At 45.8% G+C, this 12997-nt stretch overlaps 1 protein-coding gene across 1 annotated transcript in view; it reads left to right on the top strand.

The window, feature by feature from the left end:
- Positions 1 to 12997, top strand: part of primpol (primase and polymerase (DNA-directed)) — a 46046-nt gene that overhangs the window by 24889 nt on the left and 8160 nt on the right. Inside the window, exons 6-10 of the mRNA XM_055632027.1 lie at positions 4146 to 4445; positions 7436 to 7598; positions 10181 to 10278; positions 11965 to 12051; positions 12232 to 12340. Coding sequence (XP_055488002.1) covers positions 4146 to 4445; positions 7436 to 7598; positions 10181 to 10278; positions 11965 to 12051; positions 12232 to 12340 — 757 coding nt within the window. The remainder of the gene's footprint in view (positions 1 to 4145; positions 4446 to 7435; positions 7599 to 10180; positions 10279 to 11964; positions 12052 to 12231; positions 12341 to 12997) is intronic.

Below are 12997 nucleotides of genomic sequence, written 5' to 3'. Positions count from 1 at the left end.
CATAGTCCACCCGAGGTCGGGGCCTATACCTGGCCTCCTCAGCCAGCCCGGTGTTCTCAGGCCCTCTTGCCGCGAAGCTGGATCATCGGCGTCGGTGAACATCCTTCAGCGGCTTGGACTGAAGCGGCCGCTTCCCCCCCGAAGACTGCAACGACCAAAGTTCACAGGCCGCGCCAGCCGAACCTCCGACTCTGGCGATCTCGGATCCCAGGCTCCGCGGTGCTGTTGACGGTCACAGTGCCCCGGAGCTTACCGCAAGGCGACCCGGTAAGGCATCGCCCACTCCATGTAGGTGTCTCAGCATCTACACCGCCGTCGAAGCTGCAGTCACGGCAGGAAACGCCGCTCCAGCGCTGCTCCAGTTCGACTGTAGGCCGCACAGAGAGGACGAAGATGCGGTTCGGAGAAAAACCGCATCTCCGACCAGGTAGGTCTGGGGTTAAAATAGTTTCCCCCTTCCCCTCCCCCACCCACCACATAAAAGAAGACCTCCAAGAAACACCTTATACGAACAGGACTAAAAATAAAAATAAAAAAGGGTGAAAGGACGGACTGCAGGAGGAGCAGCCATACACAACGGCGCATCACCCCCGCAGTCCGCCATCTTGTTGGATTTATCCAGGTTTTACTTCTATAGTCAGTCATATACATCACAAATTTGGTCAGGAGATATTTCAGTTGAAATTTTAACGTTAATTCTGAAGTGGGAATGATGGAAAAAGCGTTTATCAACAATTATTTTTTAATTTGGTGCTTACAAACTGGGTACCTTCATTGCTGTTCACAACACATACGTCTAATCTGAATGTCCGGTAATGTGGCGTTTTGACACCTTTAAATATATTACCAAAAGAACATTTGCTGCATTTATGTCCTTTGGCCATCTCTTGTTAGTTAGTGTAATGTTTAACCTGTCAGATGGGTATAGTTAGTTTTAACAGCTATTATCATAAAATGCCTTTAGAAAATTCCTTGCAACCTGTATATTTTGTTGTAGATAAATTATGTGAGAAGCGAGAGTGTTTCTGTGCCAATAGCAATAACGACCCATGCTATGGCCATGTCATGATAATTTTCGGTCCTTCACAGATAACATGCTTGCATCAATCTGTAGTGTGCATGGTTAAGCATGTATGTTATCATGGTCCAGGATTTATTGACACAAGTTGATCATACGCTAAATAATCCAACCACATTTTTGTTTGGAAGTGGAAAGAAATAATAGAAATTGCATTAATTGCAACGTGTAAAAAGACTTGAGATACTGTATTATAATTTTGCTGCATGTCATTGTGGTATATATCATGTCTTGATTGGTGAATATGTTTAGTTTGTGACTTTATTTGAAGCAGAAATAATATGTGAATGCTTCATTGAGCATAATTCCGACAGGTAACTACGCACTTCGTCCAAGCACATTATCGCACACGTCATGCAAACCGTCTAAAACGGCCACCTAAACTGTCATTTGGCAACCTAAAAAGCTGCCTAGGTTGCCTGGCTGGCAACAGAGAAAAAATGTTAAGCGAGAGCCCTGGGTCCGACCTTGTGTCTCTATTAAAGTTTATTTAATGTATTTCCCAGCTCCAAAGAAATGCTTGTTGTGATTCCAGTAGCCAATCTACAAAATGTTTCCAACATTTAACAATGCTAGTCAGGTTGTCAATTTGAGTATCTTGATAAGTAAGAATGCACTAGTGGATGTGGTACCAGAGGATTTTTGACCCAGCCCTTCACAGTCTTATATCAGTAAGATGAATGAGGGAGTAGGAAGGAACTGCAAATGCTGGTTTACACCGAAGAGGGACACAAAATGCTGGAGTAACTCAACTGGTCAGGCAGCTTCTCTGGAGGACAGGAATAGGTGACGTTTCCGGTGGAAACCCTTCTTCAGACTTCAGAACCCTTCGGAAGGTTCTGGACCGGAAACTGGTCTGAGGAAGGGTTCCGACTCGAAACGTCAACTATTCCTTTTCTCCAGAAATCCTGCCTGACCGGCTGATGTGCTCCAACGATTTGTGTTAATGAGGGAATTAAGTTGAATATATCCAAGTCTGAAGATGATACCAAGATGGGCAGCAATATCGATTGTGAGGAAGATACAGTGAGATTTCCTCCCACATCCCAAAGACGTTTGAGCTTGTATCTTGTAAATTGCTCCTAGTGTGGAGGGAGTGGGTGAGAAAGTGGGATAACAGAATTAGTGGGAATGGTGATCGATGGTCAACATGGACCTGGTGGGCAGAAGGGCCTATTTCCAAGTTGCATCTAAACTAAACTAAACTCATCAGATGAGATAGAAAGAGGAAATGTTTGAGCATATTTTGGCTTGGTAATGGACTCTGAAAGGGTATATAGGTCAACTGAGCCCGATCCCCTGCCCACCTGGCTGCAGGTAATGTCTTCAGGGTCCTAATGAGTGTGTGGTCCCAACGGGGCGAGCAGTAGGAAGCTTACCAATGCTTAGTTTAGTTTAGATATACAGTGTGGAAACAGGCTCCGTGCTGACCAGCGATCGCCCCGTAGATCAACACTATCGAATTTTACCGAAGTCAATTCAATTCAATTCAATTCAATTCAATTCAACTTTAATGTCATCGCACAAATACAAGTATGAGTACAACGAAATGCAGTTTTGCGTCAGTCCGTAGTAGTTGTGCATAAAGAAATAAAAAAAATAGAAAGAGGGAAGATACAGAATAATCAAAATATACAGAATAATTAGACAATGGGGACGGAGGGACTGGAGAAATCTATCGGCGGGACTCAGAGTTCAGCAGTGTGATTGTGTTGTTGTAGAAGCTGTTCCTCATCCTACTAGTACGTGACCTGAGGCTCCTGTACCGCCTCCCTGATGGGAGGACGGCAAACAGTCCATGGTTGGGGTGTGAGGGGTCTTTGATGATCTTCCCAGCCCGTCTCAGACACCGTTTTCGGTGGAGGGCATCCATGGCAGGGAGCGGGGCACCGATGATGTGCTGCGCGGTTTTCACCACCCGTTGTAGTGCCTTCCTGTCCGCAGCAGTGCAGCTGCTGTACCATACCGTGAAGCAGGTGGTCAGGATACTCTCTATGGTACAGCGGTAAAAGTTGGTCAGGATCCGGCTGGACAGGTGGGCTTTCTTGAGCCTCCTCAGGAAGTAAAGGCGCTGCTGTGCTTTTTTGATCAGCTTGGAGGTGTTGAGGGACCTGTACGTCTTTGGATTGTGGGAGGAAACCGGAGCAGCCGGAGAAAACCCACGCAGGTCACGGGGAAAACATTTCAAACACCGTACAGACAGCACCCGTAGTCGGGATTGAATCCGGGTCTCTGGCGCTGTGAGCGAGCAACTCCACAGCTGCGCCACCGTGCCGCCCCAACAGTTTTAGCTGCTGGGATTTCAGCTGTAGCCTGCACACATTTGCGTGGGGCTCTAAACCTCAGATCTAGACAATCTGCTTCTGACTGTATTGTGTCCTTATGAAGGAATGAACTGTAGCAGCATTTAAACGACACTTGGACAGGCACCTGGATAAGAAATGTTAGAGGATATGGACCAAATCTGGGCAAATGGGACTAGCTGAGATGGGGCATCTTGGTTGGCATGGACAAGTTGGGCCAAAGGGCTTATTTCTGTGCCTGACAACTCTGACTAAAACGTAGACTTTTCAACTGTACATTTCAGAGATTCTTCCAGATGGTAATGGGCATCAACATGTAGAAGAGATTTGGCCACTCAAAACTATTTAGTTTAATTTAGAGATACAACATGGAAACAGGCCCTTTGGCCCACTGAGTCCATGCTGACCATAGATCACCATCCCACGTTCACGTCCACCGCCTACACACTAGGGGCAATTGACCTACAAGAAGGACAATAACCTACAAACCTGCACATCTTTGGAGTGTGGCAGGAAACCGGGGCGCCCAGGGAAAACCCACGTGGTCACGGGGAGAACATGCAAACTCCACGCAGACAGAACCCAATCGAACCCACGTCTCTGCTGCTTTGAGGCAGCAGCTCTATCAGCTGCACTACTGTGCCACCCATATTTCCAAAAGTCATTTTGAGAAATAAAGCTTAAATTCTTGGACCTAACAAACGATTCCAATGTCTTTCCACACAAGAATTCATTGTTTATAATGTTTTTTTTTTAAATTTAAGGAAACTTTATAAGAACAATAATGCAACCAGTGACTGAAATATTAGAAAAAGGATGTGGGAGAATAGACCAAGAAAATGCAGGAGATGATGGAGGTGCACTGCCGCCAACCAACACAAGATGTGTTCCAGTCACTCCAGAAAAGAGGAAACCGCTGGGCAAGGACGTTAACAGGAATCTTTCGTCAAAAAGGATTAAGTGTGCGTCTTGGGAAAAATCAGAGGAGCAAATTTCGGATCCAGATTTATCCTTGTTTATGGTTAAAGATAAATACGGAGCTGATCAAGTCTTTGTGGATCTTGGTAAGTGTGTTTTTTTTCCAACCCATATATGCAGATAAGAAATTAGTTTACATGTCTGTGCCCGAGGACTGTATTGCTTAGTCAGTTTGTCAGCTGTTGTTTGCCATATCCGTGTTGACATTAGAGGGAGATTGTGTTGCAAGAAGAACATGGAACAGTACAATCCAATACAATACAATACAATATGGTTTTATTCGTCACATTGCACATAAAGTGCAAGTGAAATGAATTTGTCAGCAGCGGTACAATGATAAAGAACACACAATACACAATAAAAATGCAATAAAAATTTCACACAAACATCCACCACAGCATTCCTCACTATGGTGGAAGGCACAAAATTTGACCAGTCCTCCTCCAATTTCCTGGGCTGATGGTAAGTCCACGCCGGGTCCTCGGTAGAAGTTGGCCGTGGGCCGGCGGTGGTGGCTTCTTCTTCTCCCGGGTCCCCCACGAGGGATCCCGGGCTGCAGACGCCGCGCCAGCTGGAGCTCTGCAGACCGCGACTTCAGGCTGCTGGCAGCCGCGGACCTTGCAGCACAAGAACGGGCCATTCGGCCCACAATATTTGTACCGAACATCATGCAAAGACTAATTCTTGTCTGCCTTCACCTCCTAATCCATATCCCACCATTCTCTGCAAATCCACACGTCAATCCAAAACTTTTGTTTACTTTTACGTTAAGTCTCTTAAATGGCGCTACCATATCAGCCTTACCCACCACCATATCCGGGGGAAAAAGCTTCTGACTGTCTACCTTATCTGGTGCGGCACAGTGGTGCAGAGGTAGAGTTGCTGACTTGCAGCACCAGAGACCCGGGTTCAATCCTGACTGCACGTGCTGCCTGCACAGAGATTGTATGTTCTCCCAATGAGTGCTCCGGTTTTCTCCCGCACTCCAAATGCGTGCGGGTTTGTCGGTTCATTTGGGTTCATTAAAAGTTGTAAATTGTCCCCAGTGTGTAGTACAGCGCTAGTACGGGGATCGTGAACTTGATGGGCTGAAGGGCCTGTTTCCACACTGTATCTCTAAACTAAACTATGCCATCGATACCCTCTCTATGTTCAGCGAAAAAAAATTGTTTTGAATTCTTCAAACTTTAATGTATATTTATAAACTATAATTAGAGAGAAAAGGAGAGCAAGGCAGCAGATTACAGTCTTTTCTGGTAGTAATATGACAGAAAAACCTACAGAACGCCAAGTACAATCTAATTTTAACATTGAGAAAATTCAGAAAACTGTATATTTCAGAAACATAACATCTGTTAAAGGACATGTATTGGATTTCCCTCTCCCAAATTTATTTTGTATATTAACCAGCTTCTGCAGTTCTTTGTTTGTATGAAATCTGTAATATATCTGATCCTGGCTACATTATCATTATAGACAATAGGTGCAGGAGTAGGCCATTTGGCCCTTCGAGCCAGCACCGCCATTCAATGTGATCATGGCTGATCATCCACAATCAGTGCCCCGATCACATAGATTGGCGGTGCTGGCTCGAAGGGCCGAATGGCCTACTCCTGCAGATATTGTCTATTGTCTATTGGAACCCGGGTCTCCGGCGCATGTAATGCAGCAGCTCTACCAGCTGCACAACTCAGCTGAAGTCAGACCTTAGTGAAGATAGACACAAAATGCTGGAGTAACTTAGCGGGTCAGGCAGCATCTCTGGAGAGAAGGAATGGGTGACGTTTTGGGTCGAGACCCTTCTTCAGACTTCAGTGAGTTTTGCGGAACGAAAGTTTGGCCGCTTCCTGAATCTCATTATCTCCACCGATTGCTGGTGAAAAATGGGGAAGTGTGAACATTGGCTGAGAAATATGGATATTATCGTGTTTAGTGGCCTGTTGAGAAGTGAGAAATAAAAAAGTTAATGGTCTACAGCGTGAGGTATAAATGGAGTCAATGGAAGGGAGGTTGGTTTGTGTGATGGTCTGGGCTGCGTCCACAATTCGCTGCAATTTCTTGCGGTTTTGGATGGAGCTGTTCCCAAAACCAAGCTGTGATGCATCCTGATAGAATGCTTTCTATGGTGCATCTGTAGAAGTTGGTGAGAGTTGTTGGGGACATGCCAAACTTCCTAAGCCTTCTAAGGAAGTAGAGGCATTGGTGTGCTTTCTTGGTCGTTGTTTCAATATGGGTGGTCCAGGAGAAGTTGTTGGTGATACGGAATCCTCGGAATTAGACGTATTCAACAATGTCTACTTCTGCACAGTCAATGCAGACTGGGGTATGTGAACCGCTTCACCTCCGGAAGTCGATCACTCTCTCCTTTGTCTTGCTGACATTGAAAGAAAGAGTTGTCGTCTAGGCTCATAATCTATAAACTTAGTGCCAGAAAAGACTGATCTGCTGCTTAGCTTCCCTTGTTTGAGCTAATTATAGTTATAATATTCATTTAAAAAAATACCCTGCATTTAAGTGTGTCTTAAGGCAGCACAGTGACGCAGCGGTAGAGTTGCTGCCTTCCAGCACCAGAGATCCGGGTTCAATCCTGCCTACTGGTGCTGTCTGTACAAAGTTTGTACGTTCTCCCCGTGACCCGCGTGGGTTTTCTCCGGGATCTCTTGTTTCCTCCCACACTCCAAAAATGTTCAGGTTTGTAGGTTAATTGGCGGGGTCTCATTGTAAATTGTCCCTAATGTGTGTAGGATAGTGTAAGTGCGTGTCTGTGCGTGCGTAAGTCTGTGGAATTCTCTGCCTCGGAGGGCGGTGGAGGCAGGGTCTCTGGATGCTTTCAAGAGAGAGCTAGATAGGGCTCTTAAAAATAGCGGAGTCAGGAGATATGGGGAGAAGGCAGGAACGGGGCACTGATTGGGGATGATCATCCATGATCGCATTGAATGGCGGTGCTGGCTCGAAGGGCTGAATGGTCTACTCCTGCACCTATTGTCTATTGTGCGGGGATCGCTGGTCGGTGCAGACTCAGTCTGATGGGCCTGCATCCACGCTGTTTCACTAAACTAAACATGTTTTTTAAAAGGCGTGTACACAAAGAACAGAAACTTTCGACTCTACGGATCATCGAAACTGGGGAAGAACACCTCTTTTCAAATTGCTGAAGACAATCAGTTTACACCCAAGCCTCAAGATAATGTTTCTGCAGATGAGTTGTTATTCCTGAGCTCTCTGGTCAGTAACGTTAGGTAAAGCACCTATACATTTCAATACTGTTATGGAAGATGGGAGAGTGGTAAGGGAACTGTTTACACACTCTTAAGTTACCTTTGGACTTAAACATATCGATGTTTGAATTCTTTCTGTGCTTTGAGTCTGGTTGTGAGTATTTTTTTTAAATATTCAGTTAGACATTAGCAATTTAACTTGAAATGGATAAGGGCTACTCTCAAAATGCTGGCTAGTCTTTTTCTCTTAACTATGACAAAAATAGTTTGACATTGCATTTAGTTGTTGGATGAGTGCATGATTTCTGCTGTATTTATTTACTTGTTTAGCAGCTTAAAATAATTCATAAGTTGTAGGAGCAGAATTGTGCCATTTGTCTATACAATCGTGGTTGATCTATCTTTCCCTCTCAACCCCATTCTCCTGCCTTCTGCCCCATAACCACTGACACCCGTACTAATCAAGAATCTATCAATCTCCGCCTTAAAAAATATCTATTGACTTGGCCAATTGCATGTAAAGAGCTTTAGAATTCCATAAACTTGTACTTATCGCTACCAACTTGCGACCAGACCTCGTTCTCTGGTTCAACTCCTGTCAGCGTGCTTTCATCATTGAGCTGACGGTCCCCTGGGAGGAGGCTGTGGACGAGGCTAATGAAAGAAAAAGGCTTCGCGATTCAAACCTTGCAGCAGAGGCAGAGGAGAGAGGTTGGACGGTGAGGGTGTGTCCAGTGGAGGTGGGGTGCAGGGGCTTTGTAGCCAGTTCCACCGCAAGGCTCCTGAGGGAAGTAGGACTCGGAGGGCAATAAAAGAACTTGCCAATGCCGCCGAATAGAACAGTCACTGGCTGTGGCTGAAGAGAAAAGATGCTGTCTGGGCTGCCACGTGACCATCTAGAGGCTAACCATAAGACACACACCCAGGGCTGATCACCCTGCGGTGGGCCTGCCTCGACACAAGATGTCTTGTGATAAAAGGCCAAAACACCCAGTGACGTTGAGGTACACAACTGAAGATGTGTCTGATTGGTAGCAAAATCACCTTGTGGTCATCCCCAAGAATACCAAATGTCTATTGTAGTGAAAAACCTTAGGGATTGTAACATCCAGTCCTAATAATCAATACATTTTGTGATCTGTTAGGACCTTGCCTAGTTTTATGTTTGAAAAAATGTTGATAGAAATCTACCATTCATACTCTGCATTCATTTCTTCCTATAGTTGTGTTATTTTATGCAGTAATGGAGGGAAAAGCAATATTCAAAGATAATATTTAATAATCTGACGTGATATAAATGGCTTAAACAGTGGTAACAATTTAAATGTTCTTTTATAAATTTGTTGTTTAGTGCGTGCAACTGGATGAATTTAAAATTCCACCAGCCTGGGTGTGTGGTCATTAAAATACAATACAATACAATACAAAAAGTGAGTTAGAGAGCTAGGGGCTAGCGGAATCAAGGGGTACGGGGAGAAGGCAGGCAAGGGTTACCGATTGTGGATGATCAGCCATGATCACAATGAATGGCTCGAAGGGCCAAGCGGCCTCCTCCTGCACCTATTTTCTATGTTTCTATTAAGCTGGAAAAAGGGCAGAGACGATTTATGAGGATGATGCCAGGACTTGAGGGCCTGAGTCATGAGAGATTGGACAAGCTAGGGTGTGCAGGAGGCTGAGGGGTGATTTTATAGAGGCATATAAAATCATGAGAGGAGATGGTAGGGTGCATGGGCAGGCTAGGACATTAGGGCTTTATTCCTTGGAGCACAGCAGGATGAGGGGTGTCTTATAGAGTTGTATAAAGTCGTGAGGGGAATAGATAGGGTGCATGTACAGTCTTTTACCCAGCATAGAGAAATCAAGAACCATAGGTTTAAAGTGAAAGGGCAAAGGGCCTGTCTCACGACTTGCATGCGGCGAGCGCGACCAAACCTGAAGCGGGGGCCGTGCGGAGGTCGAGTGAGTGATGTGAAGTTCGAGCGAAGTCCGCGGGAAGTTCGTGCGTGACGTACACCGTCAAGACGCTGCGTACACCATCAAGACGCTGCGCACGCCCGTCGAGGCGGAGGGTACGGTGTCGAGGCGGCTGCGGGCCGGCAGGCCGTTGCCGCGCGGAATTTTTGAACACGGTCAGTTTTTTGGAGCCCCGCGTGATGTCGGGACCAGCTCCGCACAACTCCATACGGCTCCTGGCGATCGGTGGGACCCGCCCTGCAAAGCCGTACGGCTCAAGCGACCACGTTAGGTCGCGCTTGCCGCATGGAGTCGCATGCTCGTGGGACAGGCCCTTAAAGATTTAATTTAATAGGAACCTAAGGTGCAACGTTTTTACACAAAGGGTGGTGGGTATATGGAACAAGCTGCCATAGGAGGTAGCTGAGGCAGGTACTAATGCAAAATTTCAAGGACATTTGGACAGGTATATGGATAGGAAAGGCTTTGAGCGATATGGACATAGCTTGATGGGGCATCATAGTCGACATGGACTAGTTGGGACGAAGGGGCCTGTTTCTGTTCTCTATGTCTCTAAGACACCAAAACCAAAATTAAATGTACAGGTTACAGACTGTTTGCATGATCAAAGTACTGTCATGTTACAGATTTTCTGATGGCTTGACCATTCTGACCTGTGATAGCCCAGATATGAGGAAACCCAGGGAACGTCTCGATCCAGAGAACTCAAATCATTCTGTATCAGGTACACCCATCTCTAATAATCTGTTTGTGCATTGGTAGGCTAGATTGTCAAAGAGGAGCTTTAATCTGCCTCCGCATGGTTTTTCTTAAAGGTGATTCTGTTACCTGTCACTTATAATTGTAAGCATAAAATTCAAAAGTCAAAATCAATTTTATTCGTCACATGCACCCGAAGGTGCGGTCAAATTAATTTGCCAGCAGCGATACACTTAAAAAGAACACACAATAAGATTTAACACAAACATCCACCACAGTATTCTTCACTGTGGTGGAAGGCACAAAGTTAAGCCAGTCCTCCTCCTTTTGTGTTATTTCTACCAGTCCATGATATTGCCCATATTTAGCTGCTGTAACACAAAGTGCTGGAGTAACTCAAACAGAGTCTGGGGAAGGGGGCGGCACGGTGGCGCAGCGGTAGAGTTGCTGCCTTGCAACGCTAGAGACCCGGGTTCCACCCTGAATACGAGTGCTGTCTGTATGGAGTTTGTACGTTCTCCTCGTGACCACATGGGTTTTCTCCGGGTGCTGTGGATTTCTACCACATTCCAAAGACGTACGGGCTTGTAGGTCAATTGGCTTTGATAAAATTGCAAATTCTCCTTAATGTGTAGGATAACGTTAGTACTGGGTGATCGCTGGTAGGCAGGGACACGGTGCGTTGTTTCTGCGCTGTATCTCTAAAGTCAAAAGTCTAAAAGGTCCCGAGCCAAAACACCATCTGCCCATTCCCTCCACAGATGCTGCCTGACCTGCTGAGTTATTCCAGCATTTTGAGTTTTGCTCAAGAATCCAGTGGGTTTGCTCCAAGTGCCCCAGTTTCCTCCCACATCCCAAAGACGTACAGGTTTGTAGGTTGATTGGCTTCTGTAAATTGTACCCTAGTGTCTAGGGAGTGGGTGCAGCGAAAGTTGGATTATATAGAACTAGTGTGAACGGGCAATGGTGGGCTAAAAAGGGCCTTTCTCCATGGCTAAACTAAACTAGTAAGACCTATCTACTCTAATCTGAAAATTGAAAATGTTCTTGGCAGGCCTAATTTTAGATATAACATATATAGAAACAAAGAACTGCAGATGCTGATTTATACACTAATAGCCCTGTCCCACGGTGCAAGTTCATTCCAAGAGCTCTCCCGAGTTTTAAAAAAAAACCAAACTCTTGGTAAGCATGGAGAATGAATGTAGCGGGTACGTCGGAGCTCAGGGACGTCTCTTAGCCGCTCGTAACGCTAACGGCAGGTACTCGGGAAGACTCGCTAACTAACGGCAGGTAAGCACGGGAAGACTCGTGAAGATTTTTCAACATGTCAACACAAGGATTTTTCAACATGTTGAAAAATGTCCACGAGAGCCCCGAGTACCGACGAGTGGCTATCTCCGAGTTCGAATCAGGGAGAGCTCTTGGAATGAACTCGTACTGTGGGACAGGGCTTTCAGGATCGACACAACGTGCTGGAGTAACACAAGGGTCAGGCAGCATCTCTGGACAAACAGAATGGGTGACGTTTTGGGTCAGGACCTTCTTCAGACTTGCTTAAGGCATTAACTCAGTGTTTTAAGCATGGATGTTTACACACTAAATGTCAGCGTTAATCATTTAGAAGTGAGCATACTAAAAGTTCACTGTTGGACGTGTATATTAAACATGGGACTTAGAAAATTACAAATTAAACTATTCTATTTTCTAGAGACAATGGGTGGTTACCATTGTTCACCGTATCTAGAGATCGACAATTTCATCATTGGTCAAATCAACAAGGGAGGCGTACAAGGTGGTAAGTTCTTTATCGCGTCAGACGCCGCTACAGAACCTTGCCGCAAATTGGATATACGGAATGGTTTTGTCACCCACTGTGCTTGAAATGTGTTCCATGTCATAAGGTCATACGTTCTAGGAATAGAATTGGGCCAACTCTACTCCGCCATTCAATCATGGCTGATCTATCTCTCCTCAGCCTTGCGCCGATGGAATTACTTCTCCTCCGAAGAGCTGATGGTTTACGACATCAGCAACAACCACTGGTGCGAGAACATTGGGAGAGCGCATAGAAGCAACAACATCATGTGAGTTCCAGCCACGGCACTGTTCCCTTATCTAGATGTGCCTCCATTCAATGTGTGAAATGTCCGTCCTCAACAGCTGAGCAGGTGCACGCACTTTGTCATTTAATGTTATCAACTCGTTTAGTTTAGAGATACTGCACGGACACAGGTTCATCGAACAACTGAGTCTGCACGGACTAGCGATCCCCGCACATTATCACTATCCTACACACACTAGGGACAATTTGCATTTATACCACACCAATTAGCCTACAATTTGGGCATCTTTGGAATGTGGGAGGAAACCGGAGTACCCGGAGAAAACCCACGCAGGTCACGGGGAGAACGTACAAACTCTGTACAGACAGCACCCATAGTCAGGATTGAACCCGGGTGTCTGGCGCTGTAAGGCAGCAACTCTACCGCTGCGCCACCGTGCCACCAACTAGATTGGATTAACAGTGTCATCAACACTTTCTCTATCAACGATCATGAGCAGCATAACAAGCAAGATTTTATTCATAAGGAACGGCAGATGCTGGAGACTTAAGCAAAACACAAAGTTCTGGAGGAAGGGGGCGGCACAGTGGCGCAGCGGTAGAGTTGCTGCCTCACAGCCCCAGGGACCCGGGATTGATCCTGACTACGGGTGCTGTCTGTACGGAGTTTGTACTTTCT

This window comes from Leucoraja erinacea, chromosome 3 (assembly GCF_028641065.1).
Source record: "Leucoraja erinacea ecotype New England chromosome 3, Leri_hhj_1, whole genome shotgun sequence".
NCBI lineage: Eukaryota > Metazoa > Chordata > Chondrichthyes > Rajiformes > Rajidae > Leucoraja > Leucoraja erinaceus.
This window is presented reverse-complemented; position numbering and strand designations above follow the sequence as displayed.